The sequence below is a fragment of the Tasmannia lanceolata genome, unplaced genomic scaffold (genome assembly GCF_043159265.1).
Source record: "Tasmannia lanceolata isolate RefF3 unplaced genomic scaffold, GAP_Taslan_0.1 ptg000008l, whole genome shotgun sequence".
NCBI classification, from domain to species: Eukaryota; Viridiplantae; Streptophyta; class Magnoliopsida; order Canellales; family Winteraceae; genus Tasmannia; species Tasmannia lanceolata.
The window spans coordinates 32599878-32614025 of NW_027518685.1; the positions used below are offsets into that span (position 1 = coordinate 32599878).

Here is a 14148-nt window from a genome sequence, read left to right on the forward strand (position 1 = left end):
CTTCTTTTCTTCTTCTTCTTCTTCTTTTTTGCTTATTGGGTAGTTGCTAGTTAGTGGGTTTTTTTTTTTTTTTTTTTTTTTTATCCATAAAGAAGAAGTGGCATTGTTGTAGTAATTGAGAAAAATATTCCTGTGAAGTTAATATTATTATATTTTGGCTAAAATGTGTGCTTGCTTTCATCAATTTTCAAAGGATAATGTTGGTAGGATTATACTAAGTTTCACCGAAAGTGTGTCTAAAGTTTTGTGGATGGTATTTTGTTGGTAAAGAAAGGGACATTAATTGTTGCAATTTCTTTGCTGAATAGAATAGGTAGGTAGTCATACACTATTTAGTTAAATTCCAAACAAAAAAAACACATGAGAACAATGAAAAATAATGGGATATCATGGTGTATTGAATTTGATTTTGATGTGATTTGGGTTTCAAGAGCAAATAATTTACAAGAGAATTTATACATGTTTTCTTGACTTTTCTCTCTTGATCCCATCTTTTTAGTCGTCCTAGACTTTATTGTTGTGTGTGTGTGTGTGAGAGAGAGAGTTTCTACATGTTTTCTTGCCTCTTCCCTCGTGAACAAAACTTGTCTTCACAACAGTTTGGAGGAAGTTCCTCCAGTATCCTCTCTAATAGCAGGCGGTGTGGAAATATCAAATCCATGGCTACTTTTTTTATTTTCAAAAGGATTTGATATTTCCTCACCCCTTACTATTACACTATTAGCTAAGGTCTGGAGGAACTTCCTTCAAACAGATCTGAATCCAAGTTTTATTCTTCCCTCGTGACTTCTTCTTGTTTTTCACCCTTCCATACTTGAGAAAAGAGAAGGTACTCCGTGCCTTAAAATAACAGTTGGGGCCACATTGTTTGGGTGATCCAAAGCATTCATTTGATGAGCCCTCACATAGATAGGGTGTGCCCAAAAAATCAGCTCGATAGATCATCCTAACCCTATGAACTGTGAGGCAAAAATGGACGTGTATAAACCTGCACAAAGCTGTCCATTTTTTGCCTCCACAGTTCATAGGGTTAGGATGATCCTATCGAGCTGATTTTTTGGGCACACCCTATCTATGTGAGGGCGCATCAAATGAATGCTTTGGAACACCCAAACAATGTGGCCCCATCTGTTATTTTAAGGTAGGGAGTAGAAAAGTCAGAGAGTACATAGAGAGAGGGTTTTCACAAGTTTTCTTCTCTTCTCTCGTGACCTTTTTCAGAGATATATAGAGAGAGAGAGAGAGAGAGAGTTTTCACAGGTTTTCTTCTCTTCTCTCGTGACCCTTTTCAGAGATAGAGAGAGATTTGTACGTATGTTCTTGACTTTTCCGTCGTGGTCGCTTCTTGTCTCTCATCCATCCACACTTCATGAGTCATGCATGTATGTGTGCATGCATGGGCATCATATATATGTACTATAATGGCGACATGTACATGCACTCCGATCCTTACCTAAATAGCGTGAAAATGTGGGACCAGGTGTACACATGATGGTGCATGATTAGATGACGATATGGATCCATGTATCTGCTAGTGCATTTCATGTCATTCATCAACACATGCATGCATGGATTAGCTCGTACCTTGCAAAAAAATGGATGTGCGTCAAAAGTTCACATGCATGCAATGTAATAATTCGCACACCATGTTGACGTCTCTGTCTCTGTCTGCTAAAATGACGTAGACAAAGGATCCTGGTCCATAGCGAGTTCAGAATAGTAGACTCAACTCACTTTCAGGTCGAGTTGACTCAACTCCGACTCACTTTCATGGGCCTAAAAAGCAAAAACTTCACACCAAACCAATGATTCTAACCATCCGACTAATGTTTGGATATTTCAAATGCTTCTGAAAAAGTTTGGTTCTGAACATCTTGTCTTGTGACTTTTAGATTATGCCACATCCATTGGATCAACCTCATCAACGATCATGGTTGGACTATAGTTTATGATCCTAGCCATCTAATCAATAGATTGAATATGGGTAGAGGTTAATAATCTATGGGACAAAGCCATTGGTCAGAGATTAGGGTAATATTTAGCCACCCCTTTTGAACACCAATTGATGGATGGTTCCGATCATTGTTTTTAAACTCTCCCGCGACGTCATGACTCCTATGATTCGACTCCTCTTTACCTTTGCCACATTCTTGTTTGAGTCTGTGTTTTGCCCTATAGAGTTCATCAAAGCTCCTTTGACTCTCTCGAGTCATGACAACATCAATCGAGTACTCAGAAGCATCAACTGAGTACTTGACCATGTCATTCCGAGTCAACTAGGATTTGCTTTGTGCATTTTGACCTGCATTAGCATTTTGAAACAACGGTTCCCATTACCAACCCTTTTGGACTAGGGATGTTTACATACAAATCCCTAGAAAATAAATACATTAGAGCCATATTTTTCATCCTGGAAAATTTATTCCATAGAATATTTGTAAGCCCAATTGTGTGAGAGGAAGTGGGGAGGGAAAGTAGAAAATCCTTAAAATTAATTAATAAAATACCTATTTAGAATTGGTTTTTTGTTTTCCTAATTTTTAGGAGATTTTCATGCTCCCCTCACTCTCACCTCCTGAAGTCTCTCATTCTCCCCCATTACTCACAATTGTCCCCACAAATATTCCTTGGAATATGACAAAAGTACCCTCCGAGCAACTCTAAGCGCACTGACCATTTTACCCCTCCAATCCCCTTTTTTGAATTCCTTTAAGAATATAGTATTTTTATTAAGAGAAATAATAAGGTCAATTAGCTTTAGGCAAAAAAATCATGATTTTAGAAGTGATTGAAGGGCCTTTTTGTTACATTATTTATAGATTTTTTGTAAATATTATTTAAAAAATAAACCTTTTATTTGATATTTCCAATGACTAATTGGGACAAATTTTGAAGATTAGGAATTTATAAGCAAAATTTCCTTTCACGTAAAGCTAGTTCAAGATAGGATTTTCTATCCGAAAAATTAATCTGAATGCCAATCCAAAGATTAATTAACTTTAAGTGTTATTTCAGGAGTATTTTAGTAAAAATATAACATCTGCATTTTTTCAAATAATTCCTATTTTCAGTAGTTTTTTTTTATCATTCATCTCTCTTAGGTCTTGAGTCACCCTCTTCTCCTCCTCTAATCTCAACCCTAAATCCCTAATACCAGCTCGCGCTCGTCCACACCCACCTGTGAGAATTTCAACTGTGTATAATGTAAATGGGACATACTATGATACTCTGATGGACAAATTGGATTTAAAACCGATCGTGACCGAGGCATGGAAAGTAGGATTCGAAGAACACTCCAAATCCAATTCGACTGATCGATAAGGAATTTGAATGGATCGTGAGACATAAATGAATCCAATCCGAAGTGGATCCGTTGACACCCCTATTCACAATATGGCTTCAATCCAAATCGAAGTAAAAGTAAATAGAGACCCAAATAACCTTAAAACAAAACTTCTTTTTTTTTTATCATTTTTTCGGTTTTGTCTATAAGCAAGAAAAGATAATCTGCTCTCAATATGTTGAAGATAATAATTAATTCTCTTAATTTTTCTTTCAAAACTAATATTTATGCCTTATTAGCTCATGATGTCCACAAGATCAACATTCTAGATTTATAAATACAAGTCTACATGTGGGACCCAAAAGGTTTTTTTATTTAATTTTCTTCTTTTTGTGTATTTTTAAGAGAAATTATTAAACAAAGAAATGGAAGCTTTTATAAAGGAAAGGGATAGGGATGAAGGGGCTGTAAAACCTGGTATAGAGTGACTACAAAGGTGGCTAAGTCAATTGTGCCATGGTGGTCCGGGTCTTTCTCTCTCTAATCCCAAGTAGAAATGGCAAAAGAAAAAGGGGAAAAAAAAAGAATAAGAAAAATGTCAACGGCTAAGAAAAGATGCTTAGAAACTTTGAATAGAGAGAGAAAGTATATTCTGAGATGTCTTTTTTGTGGGGGTGTGCTTTCTTAAATTCCGTGCACGCTCGAGCAAAGAGGTTGGGATCTGGAAACTCTATTTTACCAAACTGCCATTGTTTTTTCACAGAATTCTCACATATATACCCCACATCAAAATGACCAAAATACCCAGCTTACGTCTCTACTTGCATCATCATCAGTGTAATGATATGTGGTGGGGTCCACTTTTTGTTCAATCCCGCCTCTCCGTTAGTGGGTCCCACATTGGATCTTCCATTTGCCCAAAAATCAAGATGATATAACACCGTTCTATCGTAAGAGAATAAAGATAAAGATGATAGAAAAAGGGAAAATAGTGAGTTAATTCGAAGAAACTCCGGCCTCCAATAAGTTAATTCGAGCAAACTCGACCTCCAAGATGCAAACTGCACTTAATTTGATTATTCCTTGATGAATAGCCATATGGCTCATTCATTATATAAAAATTAGGGAAAACAAAATAAGGGAACATAAATCAGCAGAATGTGAAAAGGAAAATAAAGAAATCTTAAATAGGGTAATAATCTAAATAAAGAAGACAATCTAAATTAGCAGAATAGGAAAAAAGAAAACTGATTCTAACACACGATGGGATGAACAATTAAAAAGAATTGAAATGATACGTTCGCCCATTTTTTTTACTTCGGACAGTCCCTTTTAGTATAAAAGAGAAGCCATAAAAACCCCCTCTAGTTATTACTATCTTTTGGTATTTACCCTCTTCTAATCAATCAAAACTTAATTTCATAAATTGAACATTATACCCATATGGAAACAAGAAAAGTTTAACAAGTAAATGTCATCAAAGGAACCCACATATAAATTGAATATAAGCAACTTCAACAACAGAAATCAATAAAAGGCATTGGAGAGAGAGAGAGAGAGAGGATTTTATTTAAGAGATATGGGTTTGTGGAATATTCAGCATTAGAGACAGAGAGAGAGAGAGAGAGAGAGAGAGAGAGAGAGAGAGAGAGAGAGAGAGAGAGAGAGAGAGAGGATTTTATTAAAGAGATGTGGGTTTTATGGGATATTCAGCGAGAGAGAGAGAGAGAGAGAGAGAGAGAGAGAGGATTTTATTAAAGAGATGTGGGTTTTATGGGATATTCAGCTTTTAGAAAGTAGAGGGTAGTTGCAGGGTTATGGTACAATACATGCCATTTGCCTCCTAAAAAAGAACCTTTCTTTCTGCACAAGGGGACAAACTAAAAGCTCCTCTTCTCGGGCCTCCAACTTAGATTTTTACCCAACCCATTTTGTCTACCATATATCAGGAATCTCCCTCTTTCTTCCTGACCAAACCAGTAACCACTATCAAACCCCTTGCTTTTTTAGCTTTACCTCCCTGCAAATTCCCATGCCTTCATCGCTACCTTTTCAAACAACTAAGACCACTTTCTTAATCATTTTAAACATCTAAAGACTTATGAGCCCATCTCCTCTTCTCATAATGACTCATATATCCCTTGCTTTCTCCCATTAATAGTTTATTTATTAAGGCTACTGATATTGTTACTACCATGTTTTGATAATTACCCATCAAAAAAAAAAATGTTTTGATAATTAATTGCACTCACTCAACTTGTCTTTTTACTATTTAAATAGTTGTTAAAGGTTATAACAGACAAGCTGAGTTTGGTGGTGCAAATATCAGTAGCCTTTCCATAAAGGTAATATACTTAGATTTAGGACGCCCATAAATCCGCTATTCCCTATTTTGTGAAGGGATAAGATTAGAAAGCATGAATTTTAATGAGATTAATCTCAGCCCTTCACAAAATAAAGAACGGCTGATTTATGGGCCACGTGTGCCATGGAGGTGAAACTACCTCAGGTAAACATATAATTAGGGATTTGCTATTCGCGGACATGCATTTTGCAGCTGACTTTTGCACGAGAGAACAGACACTTCAGATAAATAAATGAATAAGACAAAACCTGCTAAAAAATGAGCCCGTGTGGCTGTTCTCTCATGCAAAAGACAGCCGCGAATAGCCTTTCTGCGAAATTCCCTAGCCATCTCTTATAATTAAATCATAATTCCTAGAAGAAACTTATCTGGCTTCATTGTCTTTCCTCGTAGCATTGAGAATGACCAGTCACTTTTATGATCCACGGTGAAAGACAATTTTTGAGTCTTCCAAGGAGGCATAAGGGGGGCCAAGTGAAATCAAGACCGTTGATCTTGCAGGACATCATGAGGGCAAGGACATAGTCACAGTCCCGTCATGAATAAACACCAAATTAGTTAAGATATAAGACAATCTATATTTCTTGGTGAATTACTAAAAGAGACTATAAATCAACGGCCTAGGTTATCAGATCAAATGTGTGGCCCCACAATGGTTTCCATTCGGACCCATGGATCTAGGGCCTAATTTTATTCTAGTAAGGAGTGTAAAAGTGACCTTCTTCTTAGCACTTTAGCATTTACCTAGATAATTCCATGAGGAAGAACTTCGGGTCACCAAAAATAAGGAAAATCAAAGAAAATTGGCATATTTTCCTTTTTCTAACAATGCAAGCCATTTTTAACTGTTTGGCTTTCCTCTGGAACCGAGAGGGAAAGGAAGGGAAATCAGTTTTCCTTTCCTTCTACTTTTATATTATGTACACTACATCCAAACGGGACCTTGAGGAACACTTTCAAAATTGATTTTGACAAGAATAGCCCTCTGCCATGCCTATAAATTAGATGATCTTAGCCGTTCTAACAAAAAGCATCTCCTAATGGGGCCCCTCAGATCAACGGTTCTGAACACACAGCAAGTGCTATCTAAGGCCATGGATGCCCAAAATAAATTTGGGCAGTGACTGTCTCACTAGCATTATTTGAACCCAGATAGGTAACTGTCCGATCCCAAACCTAAATTATGGGCTGCCCTTCTCATTGGTGCAATCAATGGGACCTACAACTACAGGGTGTATTTATGATAGGGGGAACCCACCAAATGGAAGAGAGATATTTGCCCCCTTTTCTTCCCAGAGGGCGTGGTGTATTTATGAGAGGCCTGTGGCAGACCCACTGTGGCATAGTGGGTCCACCTTGGTGTAATCCCATCCGTACATTTGAGAGGCCTTGCTTCGGATATCTTAGGGCCAAAAAATCACTCCAATCATGCAATCCTAACATCGAATAATGTGTTTTCTAGGTGTTGGAATCGGATGACATATGAGATACAAACCAAGGTTTATCAAGTGGACGGTTCAGATCAATCATTGGTAGGACCCACAATGCCACAGTGGCTGCATCTCATTGTAGGCCATGCCCTAATGAAGCATTCCTCATTCCTCATAATCAAAGTAGTATAATTGCACTATAATCGAATGCCAGATTTGACAGTACTCAACTTACTCAAATATTACAAACAAGAGGCAATAATCATTATATTCTACAAAACTGAAGGATTATTAAATACCTTGATTCAGAGTACCCATTGATATACTGCTCTGTGTTCATGTAGTTGGAGTAGGACCCATAAGATTTCTACCACTAGAGTGTTGGGCTGGATCAGAGTTTACTCCCAAGTACTGATCCAATACATTCCTGAATGCCTGTAATGGGTAAAATCCAAAATTGACGCCCTGGGTTCAGCATAATGTATTTAAGACAGATAAAAACTTTGACAAAGCATCCATACTTGAGACCATAGTCACTGGAAGCTTCTTAGTAAGGTGGGCAGCTTGCTTCATAAGCTAAATTCTACTCAATTTTCAATTTTTAGGAGAAACGTGCTTCCAACACGTTTCCACTTAATTAAGAATACTTTTTCTATTTGGGTGGTTATTTTTTTCTAAAAGAGTTTCACCTTGTGATCATGCTGAAGGAGTGCATTTCAAACACAAATTCTCCTCGTTAAGCTTCAAATAAAACTTATGGGGATCTTTTTCCAAAATATTGACAATGAATCTACATAAATAAAACAGGTAAAACTATAAATCTCTAAACCTTATAATTATTATCAGTCGTTAAGTTCTCTTTACTACTTGTGATTCCTAACTTCTATTAACCCTTCCTCTCCAACCTACTATAACTCTATCCATTTCTATACGGTTCTTGTACGCTTCCAATGAGGCTTATTACATGCTTTAAGTTGACTTCAATGATGCTTCATGCACGTTTCTTTACCTCCGTGGAGATTTCGCTTCCCGTATTTTCTCTTTTCTAAACCAGTCGCTTCTCGCACTCACTTCCCACTTCGAAAACTATACTTTTGAAACTATGGGTGCGCATGCCTGTAATCTTAGGAAAGCCATCTATGGGCTGAAGCAAGGCCCTAGAGCTTGGTTTGATAGGCTGAATCAAGCCTCTTCATATCGCAGTTTTAAAACTCCCCCGCGTTCTCATCGACTCGACTCCCTTTTACCTTGGCCGCCTTCCGCATTGAGCCGCATCCGTGTTCTTCATTTTTCCCTACAGAGTTAATAAAAACTCCTTTTGACTCTCCGGAATTATGACTGCGTCAACCGAGTACTCAGCCGCGTCGTGCTGAGTTGACTAGAATTTTCCTCGGCCGCATTCCGTGCCGCAGCTGCTTTTTTAAACACAGCGCACCAGTCTCTACTTCCTCAAATCCTCTGGCTGCTTCATTTACACTTTTTGAGATATCCATGTAGAACACATTTTTCACCTTCATCTGCTTAAGCTTCCACCCAAAGATGATAGCTAATGCCGGCACTAATCTCATTATAGTGACCTTACACCTACATGACTTAAAGTTTCCTTATACTCAAGACCAAGTTGTTGGCTATACCCCTACGCAACTAATCTAGCTTTGAATCTATTGTTCTATCAGATTTTTGTTTTATCCTTCATATATTTCACATTATATGGGAACCATCACATATGAATTGTCACTATTCAGGTGAATAGTGAACTCTTATTTCTATTGTTTGTATAATAAACACAAGTAGTTGAAGGACTTTTACTTCGAAAGCCGTGAACTCTCTTCCTCTCCTCTCTTCACCCTTTTCGTCTCTTCTACACTCCGTTATTGATTTGTTCACATGCAAAATCATAACTTGTTATCAGAGGTTCAAGAACTAGGGTGGTACAACTAACGTCAGTAGTCATACGCCCTCACCTTCGGGCTGACAAAACCTAAAATCTAGATCACATATATATTAAGTGATTTATGTGTATTTTTCCATAATTGTTTGAAGGGATTTATCGAGTTTTTGTGGAGGTTTCTTTGGAAATTAAAAAAAAATAAAAAAAATTCAGTTTTGGGTCTAGGGCTTTGCAAGTTTCTCTAGGGAGATTTTTGAGAAAGATATCTACGATATTTTGGCCAAGGAGTTTTCTCGAAAATTGATATTTTTATCACGTGTGATTTCGAGATCTATCAAGGAAGTTTTTGGGATTTTCTCCTCCCTAAAATTTTCGTCCTATTATTTATTCCCTTTGGAAAAGGATCTCTATTAGTTTTTGTCCTGGATTGTGGTGATTGGCCGGGGATAATATTTCAAAATGTTGTAGGGGCTACTTGAAGATAGTACGAGGTCTCAGAGATAGAAGATGTTGACTGTTGGTGATTCTAAGCCACTTCCAAGGTGTTTGGGACTCTAGCTGTTTTTTCTTTTTCTTTTTTCCTTTTTGAAATGGCGTTTTATGTCCAGGTTCATTGTGCCCTTTGCATTCTTGATGCGGAATTCGTTGGCCATCTCCTTATTCATTGTAGGCCATCTCGGGACCGTGTTGGCTTGCATCCACGTTGGATGAGATAAGCGATCTGACTTGCATCATCAATCCGACTATTCGCCATATGCGACGATCCGCAAATGCTATGGTGGACGGTCTGGCGAAAGATGGGACCCATCTCGCCGACACTTGGGTGTTATTTGAAGGGTTGTGGGTGGTGGTAGTTGGGGGGTCCTAATCCCTATCGCACTTGTCTATCTGTAACATCTTTATTCTCGGATTGATTTCAATGATCTACTTCTTTGTACTGGGGGGGACGTCTTGACCCCGTCGCTTTGTAAGTTCTTGATTATTGGAATGAAATTGTTACTTTTCAAAAAAATAAATAAAAATAGAGGGTCATGACATTGAGGTTATAGCATGTGAGGCAATCTGCCCATAGCGAAGTAGACAGGCTTGCCCAATTCGAAGTTGTCGGAGATGTGATATCGAATTGTGACTTCCCCATGATGATGTTGTTGTTGTAATGCAATTACTATTAAAAAAAATATTGAGAGAGAAAAATTGCTCGAGGATCAAAGGGATCAAAGCTCTGATACCATGTCAAAATATGAGAATAGAACGAATAAAGAATAAAGCTTGAAAAGACAAGGGGAAGTATGCGAGGATGGAAAAGAGAAAAGTCATGAACACTAATGACTTTTCACTTCCATTTTATTAGAACACTACCCCTACATTACAAGTAATATAAATAAACCTCAAATATATAAAATAATTTTTTTATTAGAACACTAACCCTACATTACAAGTAATATAACTAAACCTCAAATATAAAAAATATTTCAAATATAAACATTGAATATTGAAATTTTTTTATTGATATATAATAGCGAAACAATGAATCATATTTTATGTAGAACATTGTACCAAAGTTGTACAATGTTCGACTCCAGAACTCGTACTTGTATAAATGCAACATAGCCTATAAGCTATAATATATAAGTTCTGTTTAAGAAGCATCACAGTGTATTTTATACCATAGTGAATCATATATGCAAAGATGATGAAGGCTAATGTAAATTTTCAGGTATCATGGATAATCTCCAGTCACTCTGTAATATGCACATTTCAAGAATATAAGGGAAAAAGACCAACCTTTTAGTGGTTAATGCAATAGACATGCATGTTTACATCCACCCAAGCTAACATAGTAGATATTTTTCCCAAAGAAACAACCCATTCAACAGATGGAAAGTACCTGGAAAGAGAAAGACTCTTTGCCATGCAAAATTGCATCCATTGCAGCGAACTGATCATTAAATACACTATAGAATAGCCGGTAGAACTCGGCCCTGCAAATGATAATGAATGATAGATTTTGGGACATACCTAACTTTGACAAAGAACCAAAATACGAATAAGGGTTTAGTTACGTACTGGTCTTGTTTTTTGTTTTGCTGATCCATCTCATCAAACTTTCGCGTAAGAACTTCTGCCCCAGCTGGTGAAAGCATATGCATGATAAGAGCCTCCAATGTTCTTGGAAAGTTATGCTGCAAAGAGTAGTACAGAGCAAGGTTTCAATCAGTTCCCCATTTGTAAACACAAGGGTGGAAATAATAACCATGGAGAATCCAACACTCACGCAAACAAACAAGGTGATTACAAGCTTTCCTTAAAGTGGGGGATATTAATCACTTTGTAATTGTTTTTTCCCTTATATTCTTGTTTTTTTTTTTTTTTTTTTGGAATGGTATCACTTTGTAATTGTTACAGAGAACTAAACTTAAAAAGAGATGCAATGGTATAATAATCAAATTAGAAAGCTAAAACAATACAAACCAAATATAGTAAAATTTACCAGTTTCTAAATGTACTACTATAAACAGAAGACGGTCCCATAGAGGGTGACTAGTTCCTTTTTCCTTTTTCTTTTTTGGTGAGATGGTACAGTGGCCAGTTCCTCCTTTATCAAAAGAGGTTGCTTTGGGACATTTGTGATTCAGGCATATAATATGATGAACCAAGAATTCACTATTTCCATGGAAAGTGGCATGCTCTGAAGTGCCATATGCTAGAGAAGTGTTAAATGGCATGGCAGAGAGTGTCACCAACTGCATGACACCTGTTATGTAGAAAGCTCCCTAATAACATTAAAAATGAGACATGACATGTGTGGTCACAGCACCTGATAGCTCGCACCTTGGTGCAGTCATTATATGCTCGTGGAAAGTTATATAAATGGTTCCACAATTGAATATAGAAAGCTCCCTAACAAGCCTCGATTGAAAGGAGAAGCTCTATATTAATTTGAAGAAATTTATAATCATCCAACTGAAGGCTGTCTTCTGAAAGGGTGAAAATTGATCCCTTCAAGAAACTTCAGATAAGTTGAAGAAGAAAGAAACCCTAACCCAAGGAAAGAGAAGCTATATGGCCCTGAAACAAGGTGAAAGCTGGGGCTGCTGTTAGGGAGCTCGGTGTTTCTACATATCCGAGAGTTCTCTGGGAATGATGAAAACCAAATCCATCTCTGTGGTTACGCATTGTGTTTTTCTATCTTCACTGCCACCAGGGGAAGAGGCACATATAGCCCAGGCGTGGCCCCGGCCCCCCAATGACTTGCAAAATCCCTATTGTAATGCAAAATCCCTAATGTAATTTGTTGACTGTAGTAAGCGGGCCCCCCAATGACCAATGGAGGCAAAGTGTAAATTAGTCCGGCCCCCCAAGTGTAAATTTCTGGCTCCGCCCCTGACTGCTACAAAAAAAAAAAATTATTCCACTTGTAGAGCACCCCAGACTAGAATTCTATGAGGGGTGATGAGAGATGGAGGTTTAAAAAGTACGATGAAAAATCTTTGAAATCAATTTCTTAGGGTTTCAAGTGGACTTCAATTTCAATGAAAACCAAGTAAATTGAATTCAAAGGAAATCAGTTTCGTAGAAACTGGGAACCCAAAACAGAAGAAGTCGCTTGCTGCAAAAGTCGCCCCATCCAAATGACCCCTTAACCGTTGACTAATTCTTAGCATATTTTTACCTTGCAAAATGTAACAACCCAAATCTGCATCGGGTCGCTACGGGAAGAGACAAGTAAAACCTCAAGGATTTTTTTTTGAAACGACAATTCATGAGATAAAGAAAATAAATGAGCAATCTTATTCCATTGATTTTGTTAAAGTATAAAAAGATAAATAACACCTTTCTCCAACGGCTTAAGCTTTTGGAGAAGTTGGTAAGTTAAGATGGTATCAGAGCCATAGGTCTCGAGTTCAAACCTCCCGGATAGCAAAAATCCACATGCGTTGGTCGGCCTAAAGTGGGGCCTCATGTGCCACGTGTTTGCCAGGTGGGCCACACGTGCGGGGGAGTGTTAAAGTATAAAAAGATAAATAACTCCTTTCTCCAACAGCTTAAGCTTTTGGAGAAGTTGGTAAGTTAAGAGATTTAAAGGTCTATTACATCAATTAATAAATCCTACTAATCATGTTCATGAATTGAAGTAAAACTGTAAATATAACTCAAACTAAAACTCAGTCTAATAGACTATAGGACTCGAAATTTTAATAAAAAGGGGATAATGGTAAAATCTCTCAGTAATATAAGAAGATAGAGAAAAGGGTTGGTTACGCATCACGTTATTCCCTAAAGTAAAAAGGATAAATATAAAGATAAAGAAAAAAAAACAAAAAAAAGGAGCACACAACTAAGGGAAAAGAAATCCCTAAATTTTACGATATAAAATAACTCTCGCGAAGAAAAAAGTGAGTCATCCACTTTTCAAAACAGAAAAGTGGAGGCAGTGGCCAACCACTTCAAGAGAATTTTATAAATAGAGGGAAGATCCTTTAGCAAATGGATAGGATCTTTTGGAGAAAAAGGCTGCACGAAAGGAGAAAAAGATGAAGGAGAAGAGAGAAAGATGGGAAAAGATTACTGCCTAACAATTTCTTTTTCCTTCTCTCTTTCTTTTGCAGATTTAATCCGAAGAAGAAGACCTTTCTCCTCTGGGAGAAAAATGATAAAGACAGTGGTTTCCCCCCAAAAGATAACAACGACGGTTTCAAGAAAACCTTTCTCCTTCAGGAGAAAGAAGAAAATCCCTTTCGAATCTCTTTTTAGAGACTCTGTAAATGTCCCTTTAGGATCTCTTCCCAGAGACTCCCTGAGAGTGCGTTTGGTTCGCCGAAATCGAAAATCGGTATCGGTATCTGAAACCGATTTAGGCGATTCCGCTGTTTGGTTTCATTTGTGTAATAGAATGAGAGACCGCGCTCGACTCCGAGCGGAAAAAAGAAGGGAATATTGGGCGCTAATCGATACCCGCCTAGAGGGGTGGTATTCTAATTCAGAGAATCAAAGAAAAAATAAGCATCAGTATTTTCTCGATTTTTGCTTCCGTTTTAAGACATCCTTCCCTCAAGCTTCCAAAAAACGCCGTCATCTTCCTCTCCTCTTTTGTTCGGGTCCCCTGCAAATCAAGAGCAGGTATGCCTCTCTCCATCTCTCTCTCTCTCTCTCTCTCTCTCTCTCTCTCTCTCTCTCT

General features: G+C 37.6%; 1 protein-coding gene across 3 annotated transcripts in view; it reads right to left on the reverse strand.

Moving 5' to 3' along the window:
• Nucleotides 1–7229: 7229 nt before the first annotated feature.
• LOC143885225 (2-oxoglutarate (2OG) and Fe(II)-dependent oxygenase superfamily protein) overlaps nucleotides 7230–14148 on the reverse strand; it is a 32113-nt gene continuing 25194 nt past the window's right edge. For all 3 annotated transcript variants that reach the window (XM_077389296.1, XM_077389295.1, XM_077389294.1), the window contains 3 exons: nucleotides 11037–11152; nucleotides 10858–10951; nucleotides 7230–7513 (listed from right to left, as the gene is read on the reverse strand). In XM_077389296.1, the coding sequence (XP_077245411.1) occupies nucleotides 7415–7513; nucleotides 10858–10951; nucleotides 11037–11152 (309 nt within the window). In that variant the 3' untranslated portion in view covers nucleotides 7230–7414. The remainder of the gene's footprint in view (nucleotides 7514–10857; nucleotides 10952–11036; nucleotides 11153–14148) is intronic.